At 43.4% G+C, this 13,426-nt stretch overlaps 1 protein-coding gene across 3 annotated transcripts in view; it reads right to left on the reverse strand.

The window, feature by feature from the left end:
- HAO1 (hydroxyacid oxidase 1) overlaps positions 1 to 13,426 on the reverse strand; it is a 365,752-nt gene that overhangs the window by 327,654 nt on the left and 24,672 nt on the right. For 2 of the 3 annotated variants that reach the window (XR_008465485.1, XR_008465484.1), the window contains exons 6-8: positions 12,965 to 13,123; positions 12,626 to 12,695; positions 9,943 to 12,236 (exon numbers count right to left, since the gene is read on the reverse strand). Coding sequence is in view for 1 of the 3 variants with exons in the window: in XM_054195602.1 (XP_054051577.1) it covers positions 12,166 to 12,236; positions 12,626 to 12,695; positions 12,965 to 13,123 (300 nt within the window). In the remaining 2 variants the exon portion in view is untranslated. Of the gene's footprint in view, positions 1 to 7,238; positions 12,237 to 12,625; positions 12,696 to 12,964; positions 13,124 to 13,426 lie in introns of those variants that run through there. The other variant, XM_054195602.1, reaches the window with a different exon arrangement.

A 13,426-nucleotide genomic window follows, 5' to 3' on the forward strand; every position in this document is an offset into this window, starting at 1 on the left:
CAAGCCTGTGCCACCGGGCAAACCCCTCACCATGAGGAGGGCCCAGGCTGGGCAAAGTCCCACGGGATCATGGCCACCTCGCTGTACCCACACCCCTTGCCAACCACCCCTGAAGGGTGTTGCACCCTGAGGGGAAGGCACACACCTTCCCCCCACCCGGCCGCCCTCAGCGCCCTCCTCATGGCCGCCCCAGCTTGCTGCTGCGTGAGGAAAGATGAAGCAGAAAGACCCCCTCGGCATCAGAAACTGCTTCCTGTGTTTATAAAGATGGCGGGACGTCCAGGACAGGACACAGAGCTGCACCATCTGCCTTTGCAATGTTACAATGGCTGCCGGGGAGAGGGCAGTTTGCCTCAGGGGCCAGGGGTGGTCAAAGGGCAGCCCTTAGTACATCTAAGTTTTCCCTGCCCAGGGAAATAAATACTTGATGTATTGCAGCACCATCTGCTGGTTTCTGTAAATGGGACACGAGGACATCTCCACACAGAGCGGGAAGGAGCAGAAGGGCTTTGCTTTCGTGGGAGGGAAGGCCCCTGTGGTTTCTTGCACACGGGTGTTTCCTGAAGGTTTACCTCCTTTTAAAGGAATTAAGGCACCTCTAAACAAGCAGTCTAAGAAAAGCCGCCTCCCGGAGAAACAACAGACAAATTGGAGTTTAGGGATTTCGCTGAAGAAGCACAACAGGCAAAATCTAGGCTTTTCCCCTGTTCTCTAAAGCAGAGCCTGATATATTTTGCAGAGCCCTTAGGGAATGATTTTCTGAGGTGACCGACTGATTCTGGGCACTTCTATTTTTGCTGTATATCTAAGCCAGGCTGCCTGCCTTTAAAGGCGCTTGCGTTTCACGCAGTCCCGAGCTGCTGCTTTCTGGCCCCGCGGTCCTGTGAAGGGGGCTCAGCCTGGCCACCCGCAGCCCACCCTCGCTTCAGTAAGCCCTGGCTGGCTTTCAGCAGTTACTTACTTCAGACGGTTTCCTTCCTGGGCTTGATTCATCCCAACAGTGAAGTTATGTTCGTGAACTTTATTGGAAGTTGCTCCTTGCTGTTAATTTACAGCCTGGTGAAGGCAAAAGGAAGAGATTTGGATTCCCACCCCCCCTCAGTGACTGACTCGAGATAATACAAATACAAAGAAATACATTACTTTACTTCGAAATTATGTTATACAGAGGAAGGACACTCACCTCTTTTGCTTCCTTAAAATTCAAGTGCAATACCATCTAAACCAGTAATGCTGGAGACTGCTGGTATACACAGGAATTACTGGGAAACTGCTGTTTTGCAAAAAGCAACATAACTTCCATTTTAACCAGACATTTATCGCCTGCAGCAGTTAAATGCAACACAGCGTTTGTGCTGGGGATTTGTGCAAAGAGGAAAACATAGCTGGCTTTTAGTCTCTCCCAGCTCTGCGCCCAAATAATTCATTTCCATTTGCCCTCATCTCCTCTGCTTACCAATAGCTGTGCAGCAACTTGCAGGACAGAGGTCTGGTTTCAGGTGTGTTTCTGGCACAGGGGATGAGCCTATAGACACCATCCAGACACCGTCCTAGCCTGGCACAGCCAGGCGCTGCTGCAGGGCTGTTCGTTAGTGACACCCCGACTTTAACCCTTTCCATATATTCTCTCTCAGCCTGCCTTGCAGCTGCACCTCCTCAGTCCCCACACCACCCTCTAGCACTTCACATTCCTGTCTGGGCCCCTGTTTTCCTACCTATGACACCCTGTTTTACAATTAGAGCCATCACAGCAATGACTAAACAAAAGAAAATTGGCTAGTTTTATAGCGTATTTGAATTGAAGAAAAAAAAGTTTCCCTTTAGAGGGCCCAGCAAATGTCCAAGGTTCAAACAAAGTACAAGGTGCTAACGAACAGAGTCTTGACAAACCTTGTTTTCCTGCAGAGGGGCTCAGTACATAATGATTTCATTCAGCAGCTACTGTTCAAGCATGGAAAGTGTTGGTAAAGAAATCCCACAGAGTTCAGACAGCCATTTTCCTAACTTAAGCTTCCCCCTCTGCTCCCCACCCCCCCTTTGCCTTTCGGGCCTCTGCCAGTCAAAACATAAATATTCATCAGCTGATATTTGCAGTAGCTGTGAAGTTATGAATGAGGCCAAACGCCTTTCCCTCCTGCCCCATCTGCAAAATGGCAGCTTCTGGTCTTAGCTCATGGCCAAACGACACTTTCCGAAATCCCCAAAGTGCACTTGCAGGCTTTTCAAATTCAGTTGGTTTTTTAATGCGCAAAGCAGAAATGCTGTCTACCTAATATTTGCCCTGGGATTACTGAAAAAAAATAAATATATATATATTACTTTGCTACACTTTAAACTTTGCGATGCCTTGACGTAATAGAGAGAAGTGTTGGCAGCTCAAAATGTTGGTTGGTTTATTTCAGGGGACATGACTGCTGCAGGTTTCCTTTCTGAATCGAATACCAGACACTTGAACCATTTGTTGTGCAGAAAAGAGAAACAGCTTTTCTTCTTAACGCTGGTTTCTTAACCACCTGGGTGCTGTCAGAAGGAGCCACATGCACTGGAAAACACTTTTAATAAGACTTCTTTAATCCTGTCTTAGACTCTGGATCCTGAAAAATGGAATCCCCACTGCCTGTTATACGTGCTTTCCCTCTGCAGATTAGTGAGGGGCTGCTGCCTTACAAATGTTCCCTTCTCACAAAGCCCGGAATTATGCTCTCAAGCCTACCGTGGGTCAGCAAGACAGCGAAGCATCTGACATATCCACACCAGCAAAGTCAAAACCAGGGATATCAGAGAAATAAGAAGACAGCCCAGAGACTTAATGAGTCTAATTCAGCAAGGTACCAATCCTGCCAAAAGAGCTGTACTGATGGACACGGATGGGGACCTTAAGCCAAAGCATCACTGGATCTTAGAGGCTTAAAAGTCCTAAATGCCCTAAATGTAACAGTGAAGTTCTGATAAAGAGTCTCAGCACCATTCAGAATCAGGGAACAGGTACACATCTTTGTAGCTTGGGTCACACGCATCAATCATACAAACTATCCTATCTTGCCTGATTCACAAATAAAATAAAAAAACCAAAACAAAACAAAACAAAAAAGTCAAAGGAAAAGCAATAGGCTTAGTAAGTTTCAAGGATCTTGCAGCCATCCAATTTGATTTTCACCATGAAAAACCCAGAACATTTCACCCAACCAGTCTCCAATATTTTGTGGCCAAAATAGAGCATATCTTCTCAAAACACATCTATTTTTCATTTAAATACTACAAAGGACAATTTTTTTACCACAACCCTTGGGAACATTCACATACTAATAACCCGTGCTGCTAAAAAAAAAAACCCCACACTTTAATACCTTCAGTTTCTAGCCACTGGATCCTGTATGTCTTGTTTTGAGATGACTGAGCCTCAAAATTATCTTGCTAATACCTCCAAACCAAGATCAGGTACTCTCTCCACCTTCTTAATAATCAGCTATGTACACGTCTCAGTATATTTGCACTGACACAGAGCCTGCAATGGTCTTAGGTCCTGCACAGCTTCCACCTACAGGCAATAAGCAGGCTTCAACCCTGTGAAATAAGACCCAAGTTCACCATCAGGTTCAGTGAAGATCTCAGGCGGCCTTTGCCTAACATATCTCAAGAATGGTAAAAGCAATAAGCTCAGGGAGCTGCACATTGGCCAGAGCTTTATCCTTTAGAGCCACTCAGCTATGGATATAATTGGATTCTAAAAAGTCGTGACCAGGGGAGCAGCAACACGCAGTGTTGGCTTAGAGATACTTTACGTTGCAGCCAACATCTTTTCTCATCATATAGTACTGAAGATTTCCAAACACAGCAGTAAACAGCAACACAAATTAATAAACGAGCTTGTGGGCTGGATGTACTCTACAGTTCCTTGTTCTTTGAATGCACACTACATCCTCTATATCTGACAATACAACTCCCATCAATATCAGAGCAATAATGGAAAAAGGATTGAGAATCAAAAGGAATACTTTTTTTATCTTTTTATCTTTATGGTAGAAAGGCCTTTCTCTGATAGATCAAAAGTATGTTTTTATATTGGGGGGGACGCACATACACCCAAACCCAACACACTTAAAACTGATAAAAAGCAGAGCATGCAGATGGTTGAACTGTCTGGGTTTACTATTCATTAGCATGCCAGCAAATTATTTAGGTCGTGTGTGGTTTTGTAGTCTGTTATGCAGCAGTTACAAACGTACACATAACTGCTTGCAAGTGGCTATCCATAGACTAACATGAGAAGACACTGTTAATGATGCACCATGAGGTCTTCCGAGTTTCTCTGGCACCACCGTATAACCAGAAAATAAGATGGAACCATCAGAAACATCTTTCAGGCCTGCTGTACAGCTGTGGCAGTCTTCCAGGTTAACATTAGCACATTAAAAACAAAGGTTGCGAGACTGAATCTGGGTAAGGTATAGTTTATGGATAGATAACGTGATGAGCAAAGTACGGAAGTCATAAATTACTTGTTTATTTATACATTAAAGTGTGCATGTCCTGCACCAGGGCTGTTCATTTTTCCATTCACACAAGATGGTCTGACGTTCAGTATCAACTCTGTAACAGGACAACTGTGGTTGGGAAATATCAGCAGCATCGAGAAGGTAACTGTACGAGCCTTGCCTAACTCAGAAGAACCTTCTTGGCCTCGGCACAGAACTTGATGCTTTCCCTTCAGCTGTTGTCTCAAATTTCCTGATAAAAGCGACAATCACGCACCTCGTGAGACAGCTGCAAGTCCCACAAATTCAAATACTATGGGCCTGATGGGACGCACGCAGAATTTCCAGCAAAACCAATGAAAACTTTGGTGCCTCTTGGGAGGGTAGGGAGAGAGGGGCCTGTAGTTTCTCAGCCGACATACAGCAGTACAACTCCACAGATTGCAACAGAGCTCGCTCACGATTTGGCCCTAAACTTTTTAGACAAAGATCATATCAGCATCTAAACAGAAGAAGTGGAAAGAATGTTGTAATGGTGGTGGGCTTCTTTATTTACTCAAATGCATGACCAGCAGTAGTTCTGGAATAGCAAGCCCTAACCTCCCTGGCCCTGGGACAATGTTACTGAGCAAGTAACACGATGTAGGCAAGAGCACTTCAAGGTCTTTGCTAGCTGCCTTTTTAACTTCTTTCCCATGGCTGTAGGCAGCGCGTAGCCTGGGAACCAAGGACTGGGATCCTCTGCCTTGAAGAGGCACTTGGTGCATTCTCTACAGATGTAAAGTGCTGATGAAGCACCACAGGCCGCCTATGGCTTACACCAAACTCCTACCTATGCAGGTTCCCTTGTCCCATCTGGCAAACCACTATAACTAGACTCCACTTTAATTCTGGGTAGGGAACTCTTGAAAAATGAAGGAGACACCTTATCTTCTGGCCAAAAGCCCTTCATCAACACCCACATCTCTCCATGCTTCATTTCAAAGTATTTCCAAACAGCAAAGACTCTGCCCAAAATTCCCAAGCATCTCTTTTGTTCCAGCTTCCCTACGGTATCAAAACCGAGAACTTTGCAGCAATGGCTGGTGCAGACACAGCAGCAATAGGCAGGACGCAAAGCCACAACAGAGGCAGACGCTGGCACCCCTGGACCTACAGCCATGGATTAGGAGCTGTGGAACAAACTCCCCAATAGGCAGTAAGGAAACGAGGTGGATTATTGCCAGCTCTTACTCTTTATTTGCAGATATATTCTGTTGTGCTTTCCCGAGACTGACGGAGTTCTCTTTTCCTAATATAAGTTGCTCTGTTTGTAACTCTTTCAAAGAGCTTGCCACTGGAATTTCTAATATGAAGGGTGCTTTTTTAGTTTTTCCAGGTTCCTGTGTAGAGCAGCTCGTCAAAGGGAGTTCGCTTATGCCAAATTCAGCATTTTTTGATGGTCTTACCTACCTGATGGGAAGGCTGCAAATGTGTAACTCCGGAGTCAGTGACGGTTTGTATTACAATTATAATAGAGACCCCACCTACACTCTTCAACACACCAGGCTACCTTATCTTTGCTAGAGTATGCATACAGACTCAGAGGAGAGTCTGAGGTGACTCAGGTATGTGAGATGATTCTGCTTTTCAAATTCCCAACTCTGATCAGCATTCAGGTCTCATCTGTTATGAAGATTGTTTATCTCACGTCCATGCTAGATTTCTGGGACCAGTAGCAATACGTGCTGAACTTATTTATAACCATTCCAAGTGGAAACGTGTGCAATACACATCCTGAATTCGTGTAAGAGCTAAATTTATACCATGTTGCTTCCTTTGAAGTCCTTGTGATCAATTCTTGAAAATTAAACAAATCTCATGTGAAATGAACCTAACCATGAATACCTGGGTCTGCAGGAACCTTTTTAATGATAAGCAAGTGGTTTAAATCCACTACTTTCAAGAATCCAGAACAATCCACTCCTAACAAGAAAATCTAATAAAACACACTACACAGAATTACAGGGGTTAGTATACTGAGGGGCTTGGGGAGAACCCAAGGCAGAATCATGGTATGCTATTGAATTATAGACAACCAGCAAGAAATAAGAGGTCTTCCATTCCTGTACTGCAAAGCTAACACGATCAGATTTTGCTCGGCCAACTGGCAGACCGTAAAATACAGTCCCAGTTGCGTAAAGAGCTCCACCTTCTGCAAGGAAAAATACATATGTTAAGGGCCTAGCTGTGGCCCAGCTCTACCTCTGCTCTGTAGTTCATCTGTGGACCTTCTCCCATGGTTGTTAAGTGTTTGTGTTATGTGGCATCTACCTCAGAGTTATCTGCCTTAGAGAACAGCATGATTTATAATTAAGGCAGTGGAATAGATATTCCAGTTAACTGGGGAAATCACTTTGTTTCTGTCCTCATTTTAGCAAGACTTTCTCTTCCTCTGCCTGTCAAATTTACTCTTCAGGCTCTGCTTGCAGAAAAGCACCTTTGCAACGCACAATGCTGTCTTGACCTTGACTGGAACTTACAGCTGCTGTTGTCATAAAATAATAATATCAATCATTGTCAGTCTGGTTATATGTCAGTCTTCCGCTTGCCTGATCAAACTACCTGTAGGCATCTGCCAGCCTTCCGTACCACGAAGGTGCCACCAGTGCACTTGATTACTGGGTATGGTTAACTACACAAGGACCCTGTATGACTGTGACAGAGGAAATGAGATGTATCGGTGGCCTTGGGACATTCCTGTGGGGGTGCTCCTGGGCACAATTCATCCTCCCCATCTGACATGACGACTTAGGAGCTGGAAAGCCCTAAGGAGGAATAAGATCTTTGAAGTTCAGCTGGGAGAGCCTCTAGGTGCCCCTTTGAGAGCTCCAGGGCCCACAGAAACATGGGGCTGGCCCTCAAGGGCATTCTTACGTTGGCACGTAATCAACGTACCTATGCAAAGGAAGAAGCTGAACTGCAACACAAAGGCATTTTGCATCTGGAAGACATGTTCTCAAAGCAGCAAAACATCTTTGTTACGAATGTAACATATGTGGTACTCTCTCTCTGTTTGGCAGGAGATAAGAAAAACAGAAGCAAGGCAAAATGAAAACAAAATGGAACATATAGGCATCGTGAAACAATTACAGTGCTGTGTCTCATTAGTATCTAAATTTGGGATTGCCAATCTTGTTTTAAAAACAGTTTTGTTCAACACTCAGTGACAGAATTTAAAAGCTGACATATCTTGCTGTATTGTGGGCCACAGTCACAGCTGGTGTAAATCAGTATAAACTAATGAAGTCAATGGAGCTTCTCTGATTTACACTAGCTGAGGTTATGGCTCAATAAGGTTAGACTTGCTTTCTAGGAGTGTTCAAGGAAGCCAACTTCTGTGTGTCCTGTGATGAAGTGGTTATTTATAATGGCCTTCAGTGTGGTTTGGAGCCAAATTTCCACATCAAAAGTAGCTTTATAAGAGATATCCTTACAGTGAGGTTCAGTGCAAAATCATGACTTCAGAAGCCAGCTTTCCTCGTGCTCTCGGTATTTGATTTCAGCCTGAAAACCATTTGAGAAGCCAAGAAAAGCAGAGCCATTCCTGCCTACTTCCCCGGCTCTGCTTCATCTTTGAGTCGCCTGCATATCCAACAGGCCTCGACCTACACTGCCCATTTATCAAAGCAAGTAACTCTAAGTGTCTGTTTATTTATGTTCAGAAATTCCCAGTAAGACAGACAAGTTTCACACTTAACCTGAAAAGTTAGGGATGGAGGTGGAGTTCTTACCAGTTCCATAGCTATTTGTTTGACTTGGCCACTAGTAAAAATAAAACACAATAACGTGTCCCAGAGTCGCAGCAAGAGGTGGAGGTCACAAGAAAACAGATCATGTCTTTCACAGCTCTTCAGCTTCAGTGCACTGAATTATGACTCCCGTTATTTACTTACTGGATTCCCCACCCTGTGCGCAGGCTCCAAGCATTCAAAAAGCAGCAGGTCTCTGCTTCAGAGAACTGACAGGCTAAGCGAGAGTAAAATCTGTCCTGAAGCTACACCAATCTCCTCCTCCACTTTTTATCTGAAAGGTCAGATGGTCTCGCAACCCTCGATTGACTTTGCCATCTTCTGCTCACCAGACTGCCATGCCTGCAGTCCGGCACCTCCGTGCCTCGGCACTCTCCTCTGCTGGATTTAACTGCCAGGCTTTCATGGCAAATATGTTCCCGATACAGCCAAACCTCTCCTCCAGGCCCAGACCGCCAAGGTGTTGCAGCTCAAAGCAGTCTTTTGCAGAAGCATATTGTTTTTTTCTTAGGAGGGCCCTGCTCCCTGTATGTCTAGCCTTGATATGCTCTATCAGATGTCCAGACAACGTCACAGGCTCTTTCACTGACGTTGTCACTTTGAAACAGACTGTCTTCTTTAGAACTGTAGAACTTTAGTACTCTCAAGTCCATCTGTTGAGATCCCAAGCCAGGGCTGAATCCTCTCCAAATCTCCCAAGTGGTTTCTACACATCCTCTGTGGAGTGCCACATTCTTCCGTATCCTCTTCAGGGGGTTTAATCCTCTATAGGCTCGCTGAGGCCTAGGAAACAACTTTGCGGAGATGCTTCCAGAAAAATGGGATCTTCCAAACTGACAGCAGCAGAGAAACCAATGTTGTAGGCTGAATATGAAACATCAGTATGTAGAAGCCTGCCTGACATCTTAGCCTCTTGGGAGATACCACTTTCTCCTAAGACGTACAGGAGAAGTACACTACTCTCTCATATTCTCAGGCTTGGCTTATGGTCTCTCCTCTGCCCACAAAAGATCTGATAAATATTCGGTCATTAAGATTCGCAATCTCCTTTTCCGCGGAATGTTCCTGGTCTACCACAGAGGGGATTAGGGAACCCCGTTCAGTTACTGCTCAGTCACCAGCCTCCCAAATGGGTTGGTTTTTTTTCTAGGCACCCAGCACACCAGTTGAGTGCTGTCTTTCTGGGTACATAAATATCACTCACTGTTCCTCCCTTATTAGAACTTTTTCTATGTAGACATTTTTTTCTTGGTATCTATGGCTTAATATGGAGACAAGGCAAAGTCAGAAAATTATTTTATAATTAAAACCACCAAGACACTGCGTTTCTTATTTGACGTACAGATAGGCAGATCTACTAAAGCATCATAAATATAAAATACACCTTCTGTTCCCCCTTACCTCTATTCCTGGGTCTGAGGATTGTGACTAATTGTTCCCAAGAGTTTGCTGGGTTCACTTGTTATTTTAGAGGCAAATATTGTCTTTTTCTACTTAACGTATCTCAAAAAGACCACCACCTATTATGCGTGCTATGTTTTCTTCTCAGCTTCTCCAGATGAAGTAACTGTGAGGTAGATTCTTTTTTTTTTAGCCCGGGCGTTGTTCAGCTTTTAAAATTGTTGAGGGCACTCAGTTTTTCTCCTTTCTAACCCAAAACCAAACAGAATTCCTACCTTTTTAAAATAATTTCCAGAAGCAGTTGTGTTTGGTTGTCTCAAAATCAAGGGAAATTCTCTTCACTGTGGAATATTTTATAAACAGAAGTCTACCAGGCAAATGAATTTCATTTCTGTTAATGCCGTCCCACAGCCTTTCAGTATTTGGCTCTAATTTTGGTTTTTAATGTCTGTGTATTCTTACTAGGGTTGAACTGGAAGGCAGTCAGACAATTCTCAGATAACAAGCAGGAAAAAACAATGTAAACCCATTATCCCAGAGGAACTAGAAATAGTTAATTACGCACAAGTAATGAAACCGGTTTCCTCACCATCAGAATTTATCCTGGACCACAGAGTTACAGAACTTTCCTTGAATCTGGTTGGGGCAAAGACAGGAAACTACATCTTCTAAACTTTAGAAATAGATCTTAAACATGTAAACATAAGATATTATGCCCCTATCTTTTAAGTAACATTTATATTATCTAAAATAAACAGTCTTTATGAAGTTAGTCTGTAATTGACATCTGACACAGTCCACATTGCAACAGATATGATAAGTGCAGTAAACAGCAGAAATTATGCTTCTCTATGCTCTGAGAAACATTCATATTTCCTTACACAGATAAACTTTATTTTGTTGCTACGCAACCCTCACACAACACACTACATTCTGCAGTAAATAAGAGTACAAATTTTACAACTGAAGGGCAAGCATGTGGCCTTTTGGGTTTTCTCCCCTTTTGGAGTTCCAGCCCCAGCTTTAGTTCACATTGAAATATTCCATCATTTTATTACAAAGCTGCCTCTAAAGCGCAGTGAGGGATATCTCAAATAGAGCAAAAAGGGAGAGTCAGAATGCACGAGTTCTCCTGACACTGATGGGAAACAAATGGTAGAGGCAGTGATGTCAGTGACAGCAGAACAGTGAAATCAAGGCTTTTTTTTTTTTGCCTTTTTTTTTTTTTTTTTAATCCTCCTTTAAAATGGACACTAAATTTCCACCACAAGATTTTCAAAACCTTTCTGCAGTGGTCTCTCCCTGCTCCCAGTAACATCACTATAGCCGCAACAGAAGTGAGACAGATGAAGAGCTGCCCTTGGTTTTACCCGAGATGAGATCAGTAGTCTTACCTCCTCTGCCTGCTCACTTTGGGAAAGGCCACTTGGCAATATCAAACTATTCCTATCTTCTTCACAGTTGCAAAATTTCTCCCGAATTCAGTGTGTATTTGGATCGTTCAGAGAACAGAGGAGCAGATCTCGTATGTCTCTCTATCCTCAGCATAAGCAGAGTTGAATAACACCAGGATTTATCTCTGTCTGAAGGGTGTTCATGGAAACTGAATAGAGCCACTAGGATCTTCCCAACTTACGGGTTAATACCTCAACTATTCAAATTTCTCGTTTGCACACGGCTGCAAACCCTATAAACTCTCCCAGGTAGCATCAGCCTTCACTTGCCTCTGTCAGCAAATAAATCCAGGTGAAAAATGTGACTCACGGCTCCAGCTGGGTGCAGTCGGCACGGTTTGGTGAAGGCAAAAGGCCTACATGGATTTGCACTAGCCAAGGATCTGACCTATACCTAATGCACGGTCTTCTGATTGCAAAGGGGTTTGTGTCACTTAAACAGCAGAATTTCCCCAATTTCGCTTTGCTGTTCAGTTCTTTACAACTAAGAGCTCCCGCAGCCTGCACGCTACAAGCCCACATGCTTATAAAGCAATAGCACATAGTCGCCAGGGAAATGACACGACGTTCATAAGAAAGCAAGATTTAATCTCTACGATCTATAGTGTAGTTTCTCTAAACAGTCAGCAAGAAGTATCTTTTACATTTTAAATTTCTGCATTTTAATAGCTGTTTGCTATCAAAACATTTCTGTTTATGGATTCATTTTAACAGTAAAGTTACTCCCAGGCACGTAAATTAATATTAGTGTTTGTTGCAAAACACCTCGAAGTTTCTATACTGCTCTCGTATAAAGGCCCATCTTTATTCACATCTCCCAGTAGAGGAGCTTTCCTTAAGAGCCCAGGAGAATATGGAAACACCTGTAAAATTTGCTTCCTTTCTTCAACAAGTGCTTCCTTTCTTCAACAATCCTTTCTCCTACAGACCACCCCTTCTCAGTCAGGATTGCAGGATGCGGCCCAAAGAGCGAATGCAGTTGCTTTATGTCTGGTAGCACACTTCCTGTACAACGGACGACACATGAGGCAATAGTCTTCAGACCTAAATCTTGGAAAACAAGACTTGATGTCCTCGTATCAGTGTCCTGCCAATTTCTCCTACTCTCCGGCATCCTGGAGGAGAAGGTACATATCAGTTGAAAGCCCTGCTTTTCTATCCCACTCTAAGCCTTTTCTTTCTCTGTCACATAGAAATCAACATCCTGTCATGAAATCCAGCCCCTAGTGACCAAGGATTTGCCACTACTTTTCTATGGATTTATTGCTCTCCTTGTGAAAAAAATTTTTACTTGTTTTTACTTAATCTACTCAGTTCCTCATCTGTAAGACAGGGATAATGACAAGTCCTTTTCCCATCTCTCCATAGCCTAATCTGTTTATACTGCAAACATTTTCATCTCCCTTCTGGAGGTTGCTACAGCGTCTCGCCCAGGGCAAATGAAAGCTATGAGGAAATGTGAGACAGAGGTGGTTATTTCTGAGAGGAAATGTTCATGTCTCACCTGTCAGTGCCATTGCTAGGCGAAACTCTTCCTTCAGCATCTGGAGAACTTCTTTTGCTCCTTCTTCACCCTCGGAGATTAGGGGAAAATAGGTACCGTTACGTGTACATACAGCTCGTGTGTGTAGATACAGACATGTATACATGATCCAACAAAGTTTTATGCACAACTGTAACTCTTGGTTACTTGTCATAGCAAATTTTAGATTAGATGGCCTGGATACACACACACCCCATCACACACGCACCCCTACGTGCACGCATGCATACACATGTACATTAAGCCTAAACAGTGAGTCTAGGTATCTAAAAGCATAAAATTGAGCTTTTTCTAACTTACTTGATAAACCAAGCCCCAGATGAGAGGTCTTCCGATGAACACAGCTTTGGCACCAAGAGCTAGTGCTTTGAGAACGTCTGTGCCTTTTCTTACACCACCATCTAGAAACACCTCCACCTTCCCCTCCACAGCCTCAACGATTTCAGGCAAGACATCAATCTAAAAGAGTGAAACCAGGAATACAGCTTGTCCACTTCTGTAACCCTATTTATTTTTTGAATGATTTCTTATGTAAGGATCCAAGCTTTAAAGAAGCTAAATGAGCATTTGCATACCTAACTGTATGCACAAATAACACAGCTTTGTATTGAAAAACAGCAGTGACTTAGCATGTTAGCAGATATATACAAAGGTCAAATTTATTTGGAGAGTCACATAAATAGAATGAGAATCAGCAGGGTCACACAAAATGGCCATCTGATCCCATGACATGTGTCCAACACGAGCCAGCATGAAATACTT

Source organism: Rissa tridactyla, chromosome 3 (genome assembly GCF_028500815.1).
Source record: "Rissa tridactyla isolate bRisTri1 chromosome 3, bRisTri1.patW.cur.20221130, whole genome shotgun sequence".
Taxonomy (NCBI): Eukaryota; Metazoa; Chordata; class Aves; order Charadriiformes; family Laridae; genus Rissa; species Rissa tridactyla.